We start from the raw sequence: 13438 nt of genomic DNA on the forward strand, positions 1-13438 counted from the left end.
GCCCTGGCACAGGCTGAGCCGTGGGTCTGCCCAACTGGGAAATAAGCAGATACCGTCAACTTAACTCGGTTATTTGGGGGAAGGATAATATAGTTTTAACAATGACTTTTTAATCAAAATGCTTTTTTAATAGAGAAAAATTGCCTGTACATAAATCTGGAAATACTCCTCTAGACATGAACCAATTCCGGATGCTGTTTTCTACCTGCAAGGTTCCGGGAATCACTAGAGATTCGATTATGAATTATTTTAAGACTGGTAAGTAAAGACCTGGGACGTGGTTCATTTTTGGCAGGGCAGAGGGGAGGCACTGAAATTTGGGTAGTTTTGTGGTGATTTCTAAGATACTATTTTAAACAATTGGGTTTTGATAAGTTTATCAGAGACTTTCAGTGAAACTATGTTCTCTCCCATTACTAGCTCAGTAATATTCTTGATGAATATTAGGGAGAATGACTTTAACTTTTAGTTATACATTTTCCAAGACCCCATTTTCTTCACCAGAACCTTTATTTCTACTCATCACTAAGGTCTTTTCCAACATATACGCCCTAGACCCTTTTAACTTCAAACTCCATCACCACGAATGTTGCAGTTCCCGCTATCCCTTGGAACAGACACATGTCTATCAGTGGTCCACCTTGGCTGTCTTCGTGTCCATGTTGTGATAAATCATATGGCCTCACTGCTCTGGACAGCCACACCCTTCCCTCTCATGTGGCCCATAGCGTCTTGCTATAATTAGTTTGCTCCTGCACTTGTAGGACTGTTTTTTGCCTTGTGCCTCATTCTCAGCTCGTGAACTCTTACTTTTTTCTGAAGGAATCCTATTTTATGTATCCATGTTAAGGCAAGATTGGCCCTCCCCATTTGTGATGCTGGTGGTGAGAGTAGATGGCTTGCTTCCATAAGTGCCCGTACCTGCCCTTCTCAGGAAACCAAGAGTATGTTAACTAACTCTTCTGTTTGACCTCACTCAGCCTCCTCAGAGTGACAGTGAATCCCAAGTCTTTATCTCATGCTGAGTGGAATGGAGGGAATATGTAGGTGGAATTGAAGTTTATATAAGCTACTCCCACTGTTTGACCTCTGTACTCCCTAAGACTGTGGCCAGTGGAAATGGTCCTTCTTACATTTCTAATGCATGGGAAAACACCTTCAGTGTGGTTTTTTCCCCATTTGGGGAGAGTAAAGTAAATAATTCTTTTACTTTGATAGCTTCACACAAGGTGAGGGAAAGATGACATTCTTTTTATCCTTTTTGCTGTGAATGCCATGTGTCTTGTTCTTTTTGTTTAGATTTCGTCCCTGTGCCCAGAAAAGATACAGGCAGATTGTCCCAAGATAATTAAGCCTTCCAGTTGCCGACTGTTACTTAAAAACTCACGGAATCAGAGCGACCATCCTATGTACACAGGGGAATAATGGTCCTCTGAAGATGCCATGTCCCAGGCCCCAGCAGGGAGGGACGAAGGTTGTTAATGAGTTGACCTGGAGATGAAGTTATGCTGAATTAATCACACAGATCGAGAGTCCTATGGGTCCTTAGAAGAAACCCAGAGGTGGCAGCACAGCAGGTTCTCATCTCCCCTTGATGGCTTTGAAGGTGGAAGGAGGGGCTCCTGGGCTGAGGAAGGAAATAGTCTCTCTAGAGCCTGTCCTTCATTCCATCACAGCAAGCCGAACTTCAGATTCATCCTTCAACCCCCTAAGAGATAATAGATCTGTTGTTTCAAGTCACTCAGGGATAATGTTTTTCAGCAGCCCTGAAATACTTGCCCACATGTTTGTCCACCCTGTTTTCCTGTAGTATTACATAGTTGTACATTTGTGTAGTTCACATTCCTTTTCGAAAAGTAGATGGACAGTAAGCTGGGGTGTAGCTCAGAGGTGGGAGGCCCTGATCCACTCCACAGTACCACAGACAAAAGAAACTTCAAAACTAACCCTGGGCAACTTTTCTGGTCCACGGAAGGGACCTTTCTAAAGTTCTGGGCAGATCACATTAGCACTCTCCTGAGTAAAACCTCCCTTAGCTTCCTTTCCATCATACGGAACACTGCAAGTCCTTTCTGAGTCGCAGGTGGTCTAGCCTCAGCCTGACCTATGCCCTTTCTCTGCTGATGGCCACTGAGCTCTTTTGTATAGCAAACCGGGTCACTTTTGTCCTGATACGTTTACAGTTTCTGTTCCCTCTGGTCGCTAGTGTCTGCAGAATTTCCCTGGTTCATATTTTCCATTTCGTTCAGATCCCTCTTCACATAGCCCTATCAGTTGATTGTGAGGCACTGCACTCCTGACACTCTCCCACATCGTTACTGACTAAGTGGTGGTGATTCTGTTTTCTTTTTAAGCTCTAAGTCTTGGGGAAGATGTCAATAGGAGATGGTAATGAAGGGCATGGGTGGGACATGTAAACGGATCTGGGGTGTCTAAAGGGGTCAGGGAGAAGAAATGGCTTGGAAATACTCTGAGGAACAAAAACATATATCTCCTAGATACGGAGGAGGTAGAGCACCGTGTATAAAGCACTGAATAAATTCCCACCAGTCCACTTTGTTCTGTGCTACTGTGCCTCTCATCTTACATCCCTTTCCTCTGTCCTGTCTGAGAGACAAGGAGCAGGGACACAGACTGCCAAAGTTCCTCCCCCTGACACTCAGGTATATGATGTTCTCTACTGACAGCTTCACTGAGGAATTGTTGCTTGACAGTACTGGGGTACTGTCGTCCATTGGAGCACTAAGTGCTCCAGGTGCAGCACACCTACCCTCCTCCCTTGGAGATTAGGGGAGGGATTGGGAAGGTTCAGAGTGGTATAGGTGTAGATGGCAATAAATTATTCAGTGATAATGAACATTAAAGCAATCACAGTGTTCTCTCAAGTGGTTCTTCCAGGATTCCTCAGATCTCCAACTTCCTTCCCATTCCTGTTTGTTTGTTTTTTTAATTATTATGTTTTCATTACATTTAAAGTGTTGTCCCCCTTCCTGGTCTCCCCTCCAACCTCCCCATCCCCTCCCCTCCCCTTTGCCTCTAAGAGGGTGCTCTCTCACTTACCCACCCACTGCTTCCTCACCCCTCTCTAACCCCCCTTCATTGTGGCGACAAGTTGGTTGGTTTTTTGAGACAGGGTTTCTCAGTGTAGCCCTGGCTGACCTGGAACTTATTCTATACAGCAGTTGGCCTCAAACTCCAATCCTCCTGCCTCCGTCTCCCCAGGGCTGGGATTAAAGGCATGGGCCACCATCACCCAGATACCCCTTCCCATTTCTGTCTCTTAAGTCAAATTTAAAAATTCACAGCTCTCTAGTGTCTTTCACAGAGCACAAATACTTAAAACTTAACGAGTTCAAGATTCACATGGACAGGTTTCAAGAGTGTGTATTTCTATCATAGTAACTGAAATTCTGTCAACTTATCATTTCTTCCTTATGGTTATAAGGACCACACTTGGTCTCAGGCATCGTAGGCAAGCAGTCTGCCACTGAGCTGTGACTATAATCTTGGAGTTTTTCCTTATGTTTTCTAATTAAAGTTTCCTTGTGTTTTCTAATTTGAAAAATATAAACATAAAAGTTATACATGTTAACTACCATATGATGTCAATATTATGTCTACATTATGAAATCAAGTTAGACATCTCCTCAAACATCTGCCACTCTTTATGGAAAACTGAAAGTCCTTTCTTCTAGTGTTTTTGAAACACGCAGTTCACGGTTGGGTGTCTGGCTGCCTTGCTGTGAAGTACCATGCCAGGATTTACTGTTACCTGATTGTAGCTTTGTGTTCATTGGTGGGTTCTTGTTCTCCCTGTCTAGGAGATACATTTTACATATCACATTTGATAATCTACCATTATTTAAAATTTATCATTTATGATAAATAAAATACTGCAGTAATTATAATTTCATGTGTTTCCGTGTCCTTTTGCAGAGAGCGAGGGGCATTGTCCGACCCACATTGCCGTGCTGTGTCGAGGCAGAGCGTTTGTCTTCGATGTCCTCCATGACGGTTGTTTGATCACCCCACCAGAACTTCTCAGGTCTTTAACCACCTCTTAAAGATACTGTGCATCTTAAATCAATTAAGTTTGTTCTTTGGCAGTTTTACGCACGCGTAGAATGTACTCTTCTTATTCTCCCCCACTTTGACTTCGCTCCTGGCATCCCCGTCAGCTCCCGTTTTCCATACAGCTCTTTCCCACATTCATGACATTTTGTTTTGTTATGATCCATGGAGTTTGACCAGGGCCCTCTGAGTGCAGCAGTGAATACAGGTCAAGACCGTGAGCTCTCCTCTCTGAGAATTTAATTGAAGACTTGCTAACAATTTCAGAGGGTTAGTGTGTTGGCATCATGGTGGGCAGCATAGTGGCAGACAGTCAGGCAAGTTTGACACTGTGCATTTTACTGAGCAGTAGTACTAAGTTCCCACAGGCCTCATGGAGCTGCTAGGGCCTGTGCTTTTCCAAGCTTCTGTACTTGACTGGGTTACCGTACTAGGTAAGGGTTCAGAGCCAGTATGGCAGCAGTTGGTTACCACATAGCAATCGTGCTTTCCTTACACAGGTAGATACATGGTGCTGTAGTTGGAGTTTGTAGCTGACCCTGCAGAGCTCCTTTCAGCACTTTGAAGAGCGAGCCAGTACTGGGGGCAGTTTCTAGCTCAGTTCCAGCTCCATTCATTCTTCTATTTGCAGTCAGGGTCTGTGCTGTCTTACCTGGTTTGGGTTGGTAACTGTCTTGGTTAGGGTTTGTTTCTATTGCTGTAGTAAAGGCAAAAGCAACTTGGGGGAAAATGGTTTATTTCAGCTTATATTCATAGTCCTTCGTGAAGGGAGGAACTGATGCAGCGGCCATGGAGGGATGCTGCTCACGGCCTCACTCCTGTGCTTGCTCAGCCTGTTCTCTTACAGAGCCCTGGACCTCCTGCCCAGCAGTGCCATCAACTACAGGGGCCTGAGCCTCCCGTAGCAATCCCTAATTAAGAAAATGAACCAAGCCGATCCTGCAGGACAGTCTAGTGGGGACATTTTCTCATTGACGTTCCTTCTTCTCAAAGAACTCTAGCTTGTGTTAAGTTGAAATCAAACTAGCTAGCACAGCAACCAAGAGGAATAGCAAGAGAGTATTGTCTGGGAGTCTTTCTGGGTCCTCCATGAAGAGCAGCTTCTCTGGTAGTACCCATACCTCTCCCTGGAACTTTAGTTAGTGACCTGCTGCTGCTTCTAGAACCATCATTATGTGGGATATCTCCTTCCAAATTTGGTTTTTATGTTTTTAATTTAGGTACAAGATAGGCTTCCATAGCTGTTTTTATACCTCCTTTTTGAAAAAGCTTTATCTTTTGAAATTAAGGTACAAGAATGTCATTTCCTCCTTTCCCTTTTCTCCCTCTAGCCCTTCCCACGAGCACCTCTCCTGCCTTGCTTACTGTAACTCTTTCAAATTCATGGCCTCTGTTTCTTCAGGTGTACACACACGCACATGCACACACTCACACACAGACCCAGTACCAAGAGGTTAGTCATGAAATTATATATATAACCTGTTTTGTTTTAGTTAACCAGCTCTCTCGTGTCCCCTGCCCTCCTGTGTTTCTCCTCTTTTCCTGTGCTGGAGTGCTGGCACACAGGCCTGTCCTTCCAGCAGGAGGATCAGGAGTGAAGGCTCTCAAGATCACCCTGGCCTTAGGCAACTCCTGACCTACTTAGACTATCTGAGGAGACTATCTCAGAGGACTTTCTAGGATTTCCTTAGGTCTCAAGCTCTTGCTTGGGTTACAAAACTAGGGTTCAGAATTTCCTTCCTTTAAATGACAGTAAGTTTTAAAATAAGAGTTTCATAATGCTATTCTTAAAAACACCTATTTTTAATTTTCAGTTTTACCAGATAGATATGCATGTATTCTGGTTGGAGAAAAGAAAAACATTCCATGTATTACCAGTCCCATCTCCCTACTCCAGAATTAGTTATTGATATTAGTTTAGTGTGCTCCATACTTCCAGATCAAGGGCAATAAATTTACTTGTACTATATATGGTGGTGGTGATGATGATGATGGTGGTGGTGGTGGTGATGATGATGGTGGTGGTGCTGGTGGTGCTGGTGGTGGTGGTGGTGGTGCTGGTGGTGGTGGTGGTGGTGCTGGTGGTGGTGGTGGTGCTGGTGGTGGTGCTGGTGGTGGTGGTGGTGGTGATGATAATGGTGTTGGTAATGGTGGTGGTGGTGATGATGATGATGATGAGCCTTTTTACACTATTTCTGAGAGTTTGAAAACATAAAAAGACTCAATTATAAGAGGAAGACCTCTCTCACCATGCTCAGCTCCTGATCTCTGACCTCTTCAGTGATGCATATGATCACTTTTCAACTATACCTTATTTTTTCTTGGCTTATAAAGAATTGGGTTTCATTATGACATTTCTCAAGCAAAATTTGTTTTTGTTTACCTTTCCCAGTCTCCTCATCCCCTTCCTCCTGTCTCTCGTAGTCTCCTTTTAGTTTCCACCTCACGTGACCTTCTGTCCCTTCCCAAGTTCTCAGCACGCTTATGCCCTGTCATGGTCTTCAATACCAGTTCCATCCAGTTGCATTTTGTGTCTTTTCTTTCAGTTCCATGTGGGTAATTTGAAGCAAATCTCAGACATTGTGTCTGTTACTGTAAATATTTTAGTATGCATCTCTAAAATATCAGTAAAATATACACATAACTGCCATATCACAGCCAATGGCTTATCTCATAAATTAACAGCAGTCCTTTTTTTTTTTTTTTTTTTTAATTAACTTGAGTATTTCTTACATACATTTCGAGTGTTATTCCCTTTCCCAGTTTCCGGGCAAACATCCCCCTCCCCCCTCCCCTTTCTTATCGGTGTTCCCCTCCCTACCCTCCCCCCATTGTCCCCCTCCCCCCAACAGTCTAGTTCACTGGGGGTTCAGTCTTAGCAGGACCCAGGGCTTCCCCTTCCACTGGTGCTCTTACTAGGATATTCATTGCTACCTATGAGGTCAGAGTCCAGGGTCAGTCCATGTATAGTCTTTAGGTAGTGGCTTAGTCCCTGGAAGCTCTGGTTGCTTGGCATTGTTGTACATATGGGGTCTCGAGCCCCTTCAAGCTCTTCCAGTTCTTTCTCTGATTCCTTCAACGGGGGTCCTATTCTCAGTTCAGTGGTTTGCTGCTGGTATTCGCCTCTGTATTTGAACAGCAGTCCTTTAGTATATTAATTTATAGTTACTTCAGATTTCCTAAATGTTTTTTTTTGTTGAGTTGTATATATCTGTATATAATTTAAGTGACTTTTAAAATTTTATATATTTGAATGCATATGTGTGTATATAAATGTGTGTATGTGGATACATGTACTCATGCCTCTGTGTGTATGTGTGTGTAGGCCAGAGGTAGAAGCGAGGTATTGTCTGCCATGATTCTTCACTGTCTTTTCTGAGAGAGGGTCTCTTACTGAACCTGGTGCTCTGTGACTACCTAGAATGGCTGGCAGTAAGCTTTGTAGGTCTACCTGTCACTCCCCTCCCCCACTGCCATCCCAGCACTGGGGTTACAGGTGAACATTGCCATGACTAGCCTTATACATAGATGCTGGGGACTGAGCTCAGACTCTTCATGCTTACATAGGAAGCACAATTGAGTTATCTTCTAGCCCCTTAATGATTGATTGATTTTTACAACATATTACAAACAGATAGAAAAATACACCCAGAGAATAGCTAAATACTCACACAGTATACATGTCCCCACACAGGTCAAAATAGAGTAATAAAATAGCCTATTGGGAAACCCTTGTACAAGACTTAGTCGTCTGGGCTGGATTCAGAGGACTTGACAAGTAATGGAGTGTTTCAGTCGACAGCAGAAGGCAAGGACAGGTACCCAGCAGGGATTTACACATAAGCGTCCTAACACCAAATATATACTCTATAAAATAGAGTATGTTATTACTCTATTTTGGTGTGTGAATGCTGCTTTCTTGGATGTATGTGCTCTGTACAGGATAGGATATGAGAATGACTTGTTCTTCTGCTCTATTGGAGGCCTTTCTTTTAGAAACAGTTCTTAATTTGAAAGCTTATTAAACTTTGCCACATGGGTTCTATTTTTGTGTCCTATTTATGTATGTATTTATTTACTTATTTATTCATTTATTTAATGTAGGAGTGCTCTGCTGCATGTACACCCGAATGCCAGACAAAGGCAACAGATGCCCTTGCAGATAGTTGTGAGCCATCTTGTGTTTGCTGGGAATTGAACTCAGGTCCTCTGGAAGAGCAGCCAGTGCTCTTAACCTCTGAGCCATCTCACCAGCCCTATTTGTCTTTTTTTTTTTATATTCTTTAATTTTTTTTCTCCTCTAAAGTGATCAGGAAGAGGCAAGGGAAGCCCTCTCATATGCTGGTGGTTTGATGAGGAAATCCTCATGTACTCACAGAATACTATTAGTTAGGAAAGAAAGCCCCATGGTGGTGGGGCACACCTTTAATCCCAGCACTGGGGAGGCAGAGGCAGGTGGATCTCTGGAATTGAAAGCTAGCCTGGTCTGCAGTCTGAGTTCCAGAACAGACAGGGATTACACAGTGAAACTTTGTCTCAAAAACAAAACAAACAAAAAAAAAAAGAAATTTTTTTTTGTTGCCAGGAAATTATTTCTTCATCAGTGTTCCAAATACAAATAAACAGAGGAACCTGTGCACATCATGTGCAGTCCCTGTAATGAGGAGAGCGTCTCCATGTGCAGTCCCTTTTTAGAGAGTGAGAAAACACTTTATCCTCATCCCATAAAGTCTTTGGACACATGAGTCCGTGCCCCATTTTTCAGGCTCACTATGCTGCCCTGCCTTCTGCTGTGCTTGAATTACAGACTGTGCATCACCACACATAGTCAATTGTTTAAAATATAATTGCCAACATTAATACAATGATACTTATGAAACATTTAAAATTGGCTACATGGTACTTTTGTTTCTGGGTAAAGCACAAATAATAATTGAGCATACAGTAAGTTTTCTGGTTTTATGCATGTGTATACAACTTTTAATTAGAAGGACATGATACTATACGATAACTACCAAAATACTTTTTCAGGCTTTTCCTATAGAGAAGGTATTTATTTATCTGAACTCTGGAAATGTTCATGTTTTCCAAGTTTAAATTCTATCATCTAAGCTTATTTTGAAGTATAAAATGTGAGTGTGTGTGTGAGTGTGGATGAGTGTGTGTGTGTGTATGTGTGTGTGTGAGTGAATGTGTGTGTGAGTGTGAGTGTGTGTGTGAGTGTGTGTGTGAGTGTATATGTGTGTGTGAGTGTGTGAATGTGTGTGTGTGAGTATGTGTGTGTGAGTGAGTGTGTTTGTGAGTGTGTGTGAGTGTGTGTGAGTATGTGTGTGTGTGAGTGTGTGTGAGTGTGTGTGAGTGTGAGTGTGTGTGAGTGTGTGTGTGTGTACAGGCTTCTGTAGCTCCTGTGTATCCTGTCCATTCATTTTGAATATGCTTTCTATTAATCTTCCATAAGACAACTGACATACATCTACCAGAAATGCTGGAATGAACCTGTTGGGCCCAGTATAGCGGCATTAACCAGTGAGGAGCGAACTCGGTGGGCGAAGGTAAGGATTCATGCACGTCTTTCCTGCATATGCTCATTCCATCTTTTGTTTTTATTCCTTGAGAAGATAAAATAGTATATTTTATCATATTCTTTTCCTCTCAGATCAGATTCTCCTCCCCTTCTGTCTACCCGACTTCAAGTTCTTTCTTTCTTAAAAACAAAAACAAGCCACTAAAACCAGAGCCACATTGGTGTTTGCCAACTCCTCCTGAGCATGAACGCCCTGGAGCGTGGTTGTCCATTCCATTGGGAAAACTGATCTTCCCTCTCCCGGAAGCGTCCTGTGTGAAGAGCTTTGTTAGGGGTGTGACTTTGTGTCCACTTCCCTTTCGTCATGCTGGCATTTTTGTCTGGCTTGCACTGGTGCAGGCCTCGTGCATGCTATCACAGTCTCTGTGAGTTCATTCACTGTCATTCACTGTGCATTCACTGTCTCATCTAGAAATCACTGCTTCCTTAAACTTACCCAGCGCCTCTGGTTCTTACAGTCCCCCTGACTGCTCTTCTGTATAGGTCCTGAGCTTGAGGGGAGGGGTGACAGGTATCCCATTCAGGCCTGAGCACCTCGAAAATCTATCACGCTGTTCATTGTCAGGTCGTGGATCTCAGTGCTAATTGTAATCTTATGTTGTTCTTTCTAACAGACCCTTAATCCTTTCTAGATGTGTTATATTTAAACCATAACATTTAATCATCTCCTTGCTCTTTAGGCAAGAGAATATCTGATTGGTCTTGATCCAGAGAACTTGACTTTATTAGAAAAAATTCAATCCAGTTTATTTGTGTATTCCATAGAAGACACCAGTCCACATGCAACCCCAGAAAATTTTTCTCAGGTAACTTTTGTTCTCTTATCTTCCTACACAGTTTTCTGTAGGACGCTTTCTATCTGTTAAACATGAGACTTTTTTTTTTAATCACAGTCTTAGAATTTTTCTCAGCTATTAACTACATTGTGTACCAAATTGAATCTCATACATAGTGACTAGTGCTCTGTAAGTACTTGATATTTAAGTCTGTTTAGACGTATTTTGGACCTTGTTTAAAGAAGTGTGGCTATGATTTGCATACATGCCAGTGTTCTAAACTTTTCCGCCAACTGCATGCATAGAATATCTGCATGGAACACTGAGGCAAGTTAACTTCTCTTTCCAGAGGTGATGTGAGACCCTATCTGTAACCCATACCTACCTGTACCAGTCACAGTGGAGGTTCCCGCTTATTACCCCACCCTGCAAGTAATTGACTATATCATTCAGGTTTATTGAATACATTGACTGCTTAAGAGAGTTTAACTGTAAATGTGGCTTATTTTACTGTCATTTCCTAACCTTGGGTAATGCTTTTACCTCCAGGGAAACATTAGTAAAGTCTCGTCTTTTGGAAGAATTTGTTACTTCATAGCACATTCATCAGCATTAAATTATAGGGGAGAAAAATCCAAGATTAAAACCTTCTAGTTAAAACAATTTTTAGCTATGTTTCAAAGAGAAGGAAATTGCTGAAATAGTTTTTAAGGAATAATTCAGTGTTATTCAAATCATAGTCTATACTTGCAAATACAGATTGTAGCCCACTATAGTTAAATACACACACACACACACACTTAATTGAAGTTTCATAAAACAATGGCTACTTTTACTATCTGTCATGTACTCTGCCATTTCTCTTTTGTTTTATTATTTGTAAGGAATAGTATTTATTCTGTGTAAATTGTTTCAGGACTCAGTGTGTGAGGATCTACGGATTGAAAAATCCTGTGTGAGTGGTCTATGAGTTGTTAAGACATTAGTGATCTATGAGTTGTTAAGACATTAGTGGTCTATAGGTTGTTAAGACATTAGTGGTCTATGGGTTGTTAAGACATTAATGATCTATGAGTTGTTAAGACATTAATGATCTATGAGTTGTTAAGACATTAGTGGTCTATAGGTTGTTAAGACATTAGTGGTCTATGGGTTGTTAAGATATTTTACTCTTAGCTCTAGGCTTCTTACATTACCCAAGTTTCAGAAGGCGTCTGCTGTAATTATATGTATGAATAATCTGTTAACATTCAATTTTATGATCAGATTTTCATAATTTGAGATTTAAGAAATAGCTCAAGCCAGACCCAGAATTACCTGTTGAATCTTCACAAAACTACCATTTGATTAAATTTGGTTGATATAAAAGTGAACTGATACATATTCTTAAGTCTGCTTGTAAACCAGTGTTAAAACACTTTTAATTTTGAAAAATAAAATGTTTTATAGGTCTTTGAAATGCTTCTTGGTGGAGATCCAGCAGTGCGCTGGGGTGACAAGTCCTATAATCTGATTTCCTTTGCTAACGGAATATTTGGCTGTAGCTGTGATGTGAGTATGTTGTTACCAGGGTGTGTCTCCCCTCTGTAACTTCTTACATTGAGGGTACAAAGACTTATACCATACTGCGATACCTTACTGCCGTGTACTGTAGGTAAATGGTTTTTTAGTTTTAATATTATTATAATAAAATGTTTTGTTCTGAATTGTCAGTGAAAGCAGAACATAGGTCAGGTTCTGTTGTAGGCCAACAGTTTGGAGCATATCTACAAAAAGGATTTTGAATGTAATTTTTATGCAGAGTAATTTCCTAAAACCTATTGTTATCAAGTAGTTCTCCATGGGGAACAACATACCAGTTGATTGCCCAGTAACAAATGGTCATCCCTGTAAATATACAAGTAACATTGTACAGAATGAATAGGTTATATTTGCAAATACATGTGTGTGTGTGTGTGTGTGTGTGTGTGTATACACATTGCAAATAACAACCATCAATGATAAGAGGCCATGATTTCAAAGAGGGCAAGGAGGAGTACACAGGAGTGTTTGGAAAGAGGAAAGGGAAGGGGGAAATGATGTAATTATAGTATAATCTCAAAAGGAAAGGAAAAATATTTTTAAAAATCAGTGAAAACATTGAAAACCTATTTTCTTGCAAAAATTTCCATCCTAACTTGAAAGATAGCACTAGCATTTCAAGTAAGGACTGTGTAACTATTCCCAAAATGGCAGGATATGTGGAACAGTCGACCATGGATAGTAAAAAGTCTAGGGACTGCTACCATTTTACCCTTCACAAAATGACTACTTCCTTGTTTCTCTTGTACTGTTTCCCATGGATTTGACCAGCTCTGTCTTAGTCTTCCATTCAGGAAATCTGTGAACCAGGGAATGAAATAAAACAAAACCCCAAACCTCAGGCTTCAGTGGGCGTCTGTCTGTCTTGGTGTGGAGCGTGAACAGAGGGTTCTGTGTGCGTGTTAGGCCAATGATCTACTCTGAGCTACATCTCTGGTCTTGTGTTAGTGGTTTTATTAAGCATAACTTACTCAGTTTTATTTGATGGAATTTAATCTGGCATTAGCTTAGGAAGATGTTGGCTTAGTTATATTCTTAGATATGGGAAACCCATGCGTGAAGTCACTATAAAATATGTCCTCATTTTTGCAGTTAGAGCTGCTTTTCAGGTGCAGTGCCTGATGTGGTTATTGTATTTGCAGATTTAAGGTCACCGAGGCTCTCCTAGCTGTGTGACTAGCCAGCGTGTTCCAGTAGCTCCAGAAGAGGTCCTGGAGTAGTTCTCACTGGTTGCTATTGGCTTGTGTGAAACGTAGTCCTTGGGGGTTAAGTGTGCTCTCATAAGCCTGGCTTAGGCTGCTGTCTACCCTCGGAACATTGTGGGCAGATGGGTCTCCTTCAATGCAATATGAGGGATATTGTGGTTGCCTAAAGAATAGTGACGTAGCTATTCCAAAAGTAGGTGGGCACAAAAGTAGCACAGCCC

General features: G+C 41.6%; 1 protein-coding gene and 1 long non-coding RNA gene across 10 annotated transcripts in view; both read left to right on the top strand.

Annotated features, from left to right (window-relative positions):
• The window catches only part of LOC148006238 (uncharacterized), a 901378-nt gene that overhangs the window by 624839 nt on the left and 263101 nt on the right, over window positions 1–13438 (top strand). The gene's annotated exons all lie outside the window — the stretch shown is intronic.
• Window positions 1–13438, top strand: part of Crot (carnitine O-octanoyltransferase) — a 34566-nt gene that overhangs the window by 11459 nt on the left and 9669 nt on the right. For all 9 annotated transcript variants that reach the window (XM_087659484.1, XM_087659483.1, XM_087659485.1 and 6 more), the window contains 5 exons: window positions 134–258; window positions 3937–4045; window positions 9530–9623; window positions 10336–10461; window positions 11881–11982. In XM_087659484.1, the coding sequence (XP_087515610.1) occupies window positions 134–258; window positions 3937–4045; window positions 9530–9623; window positions 10336–10461; window positions 11881–11982 (556 nt within the window). The remainder of the gene's footprint in view (window positions 1–133; window positions 259–3936; window positions 4046–9529; window positions 9624–10335; window positions 10462–11880; window positions 11983–13438) is intronic.

This window comes from Rattus norvegicus, chromosome 4 (assembly GCF_021556685.1).
Source record: "Rattus norvegicus strain SHRSP/BbbUtx chromosome 4, alternate assembly SHRSP_T2T, whole genome shotgun sequence".
NCBI classification, from domain to species: Eukaryota; Metazoa; Chordata; class Mammalia; order Rodentia; family Muridae; genus Rattus; species Rattus norvegicus.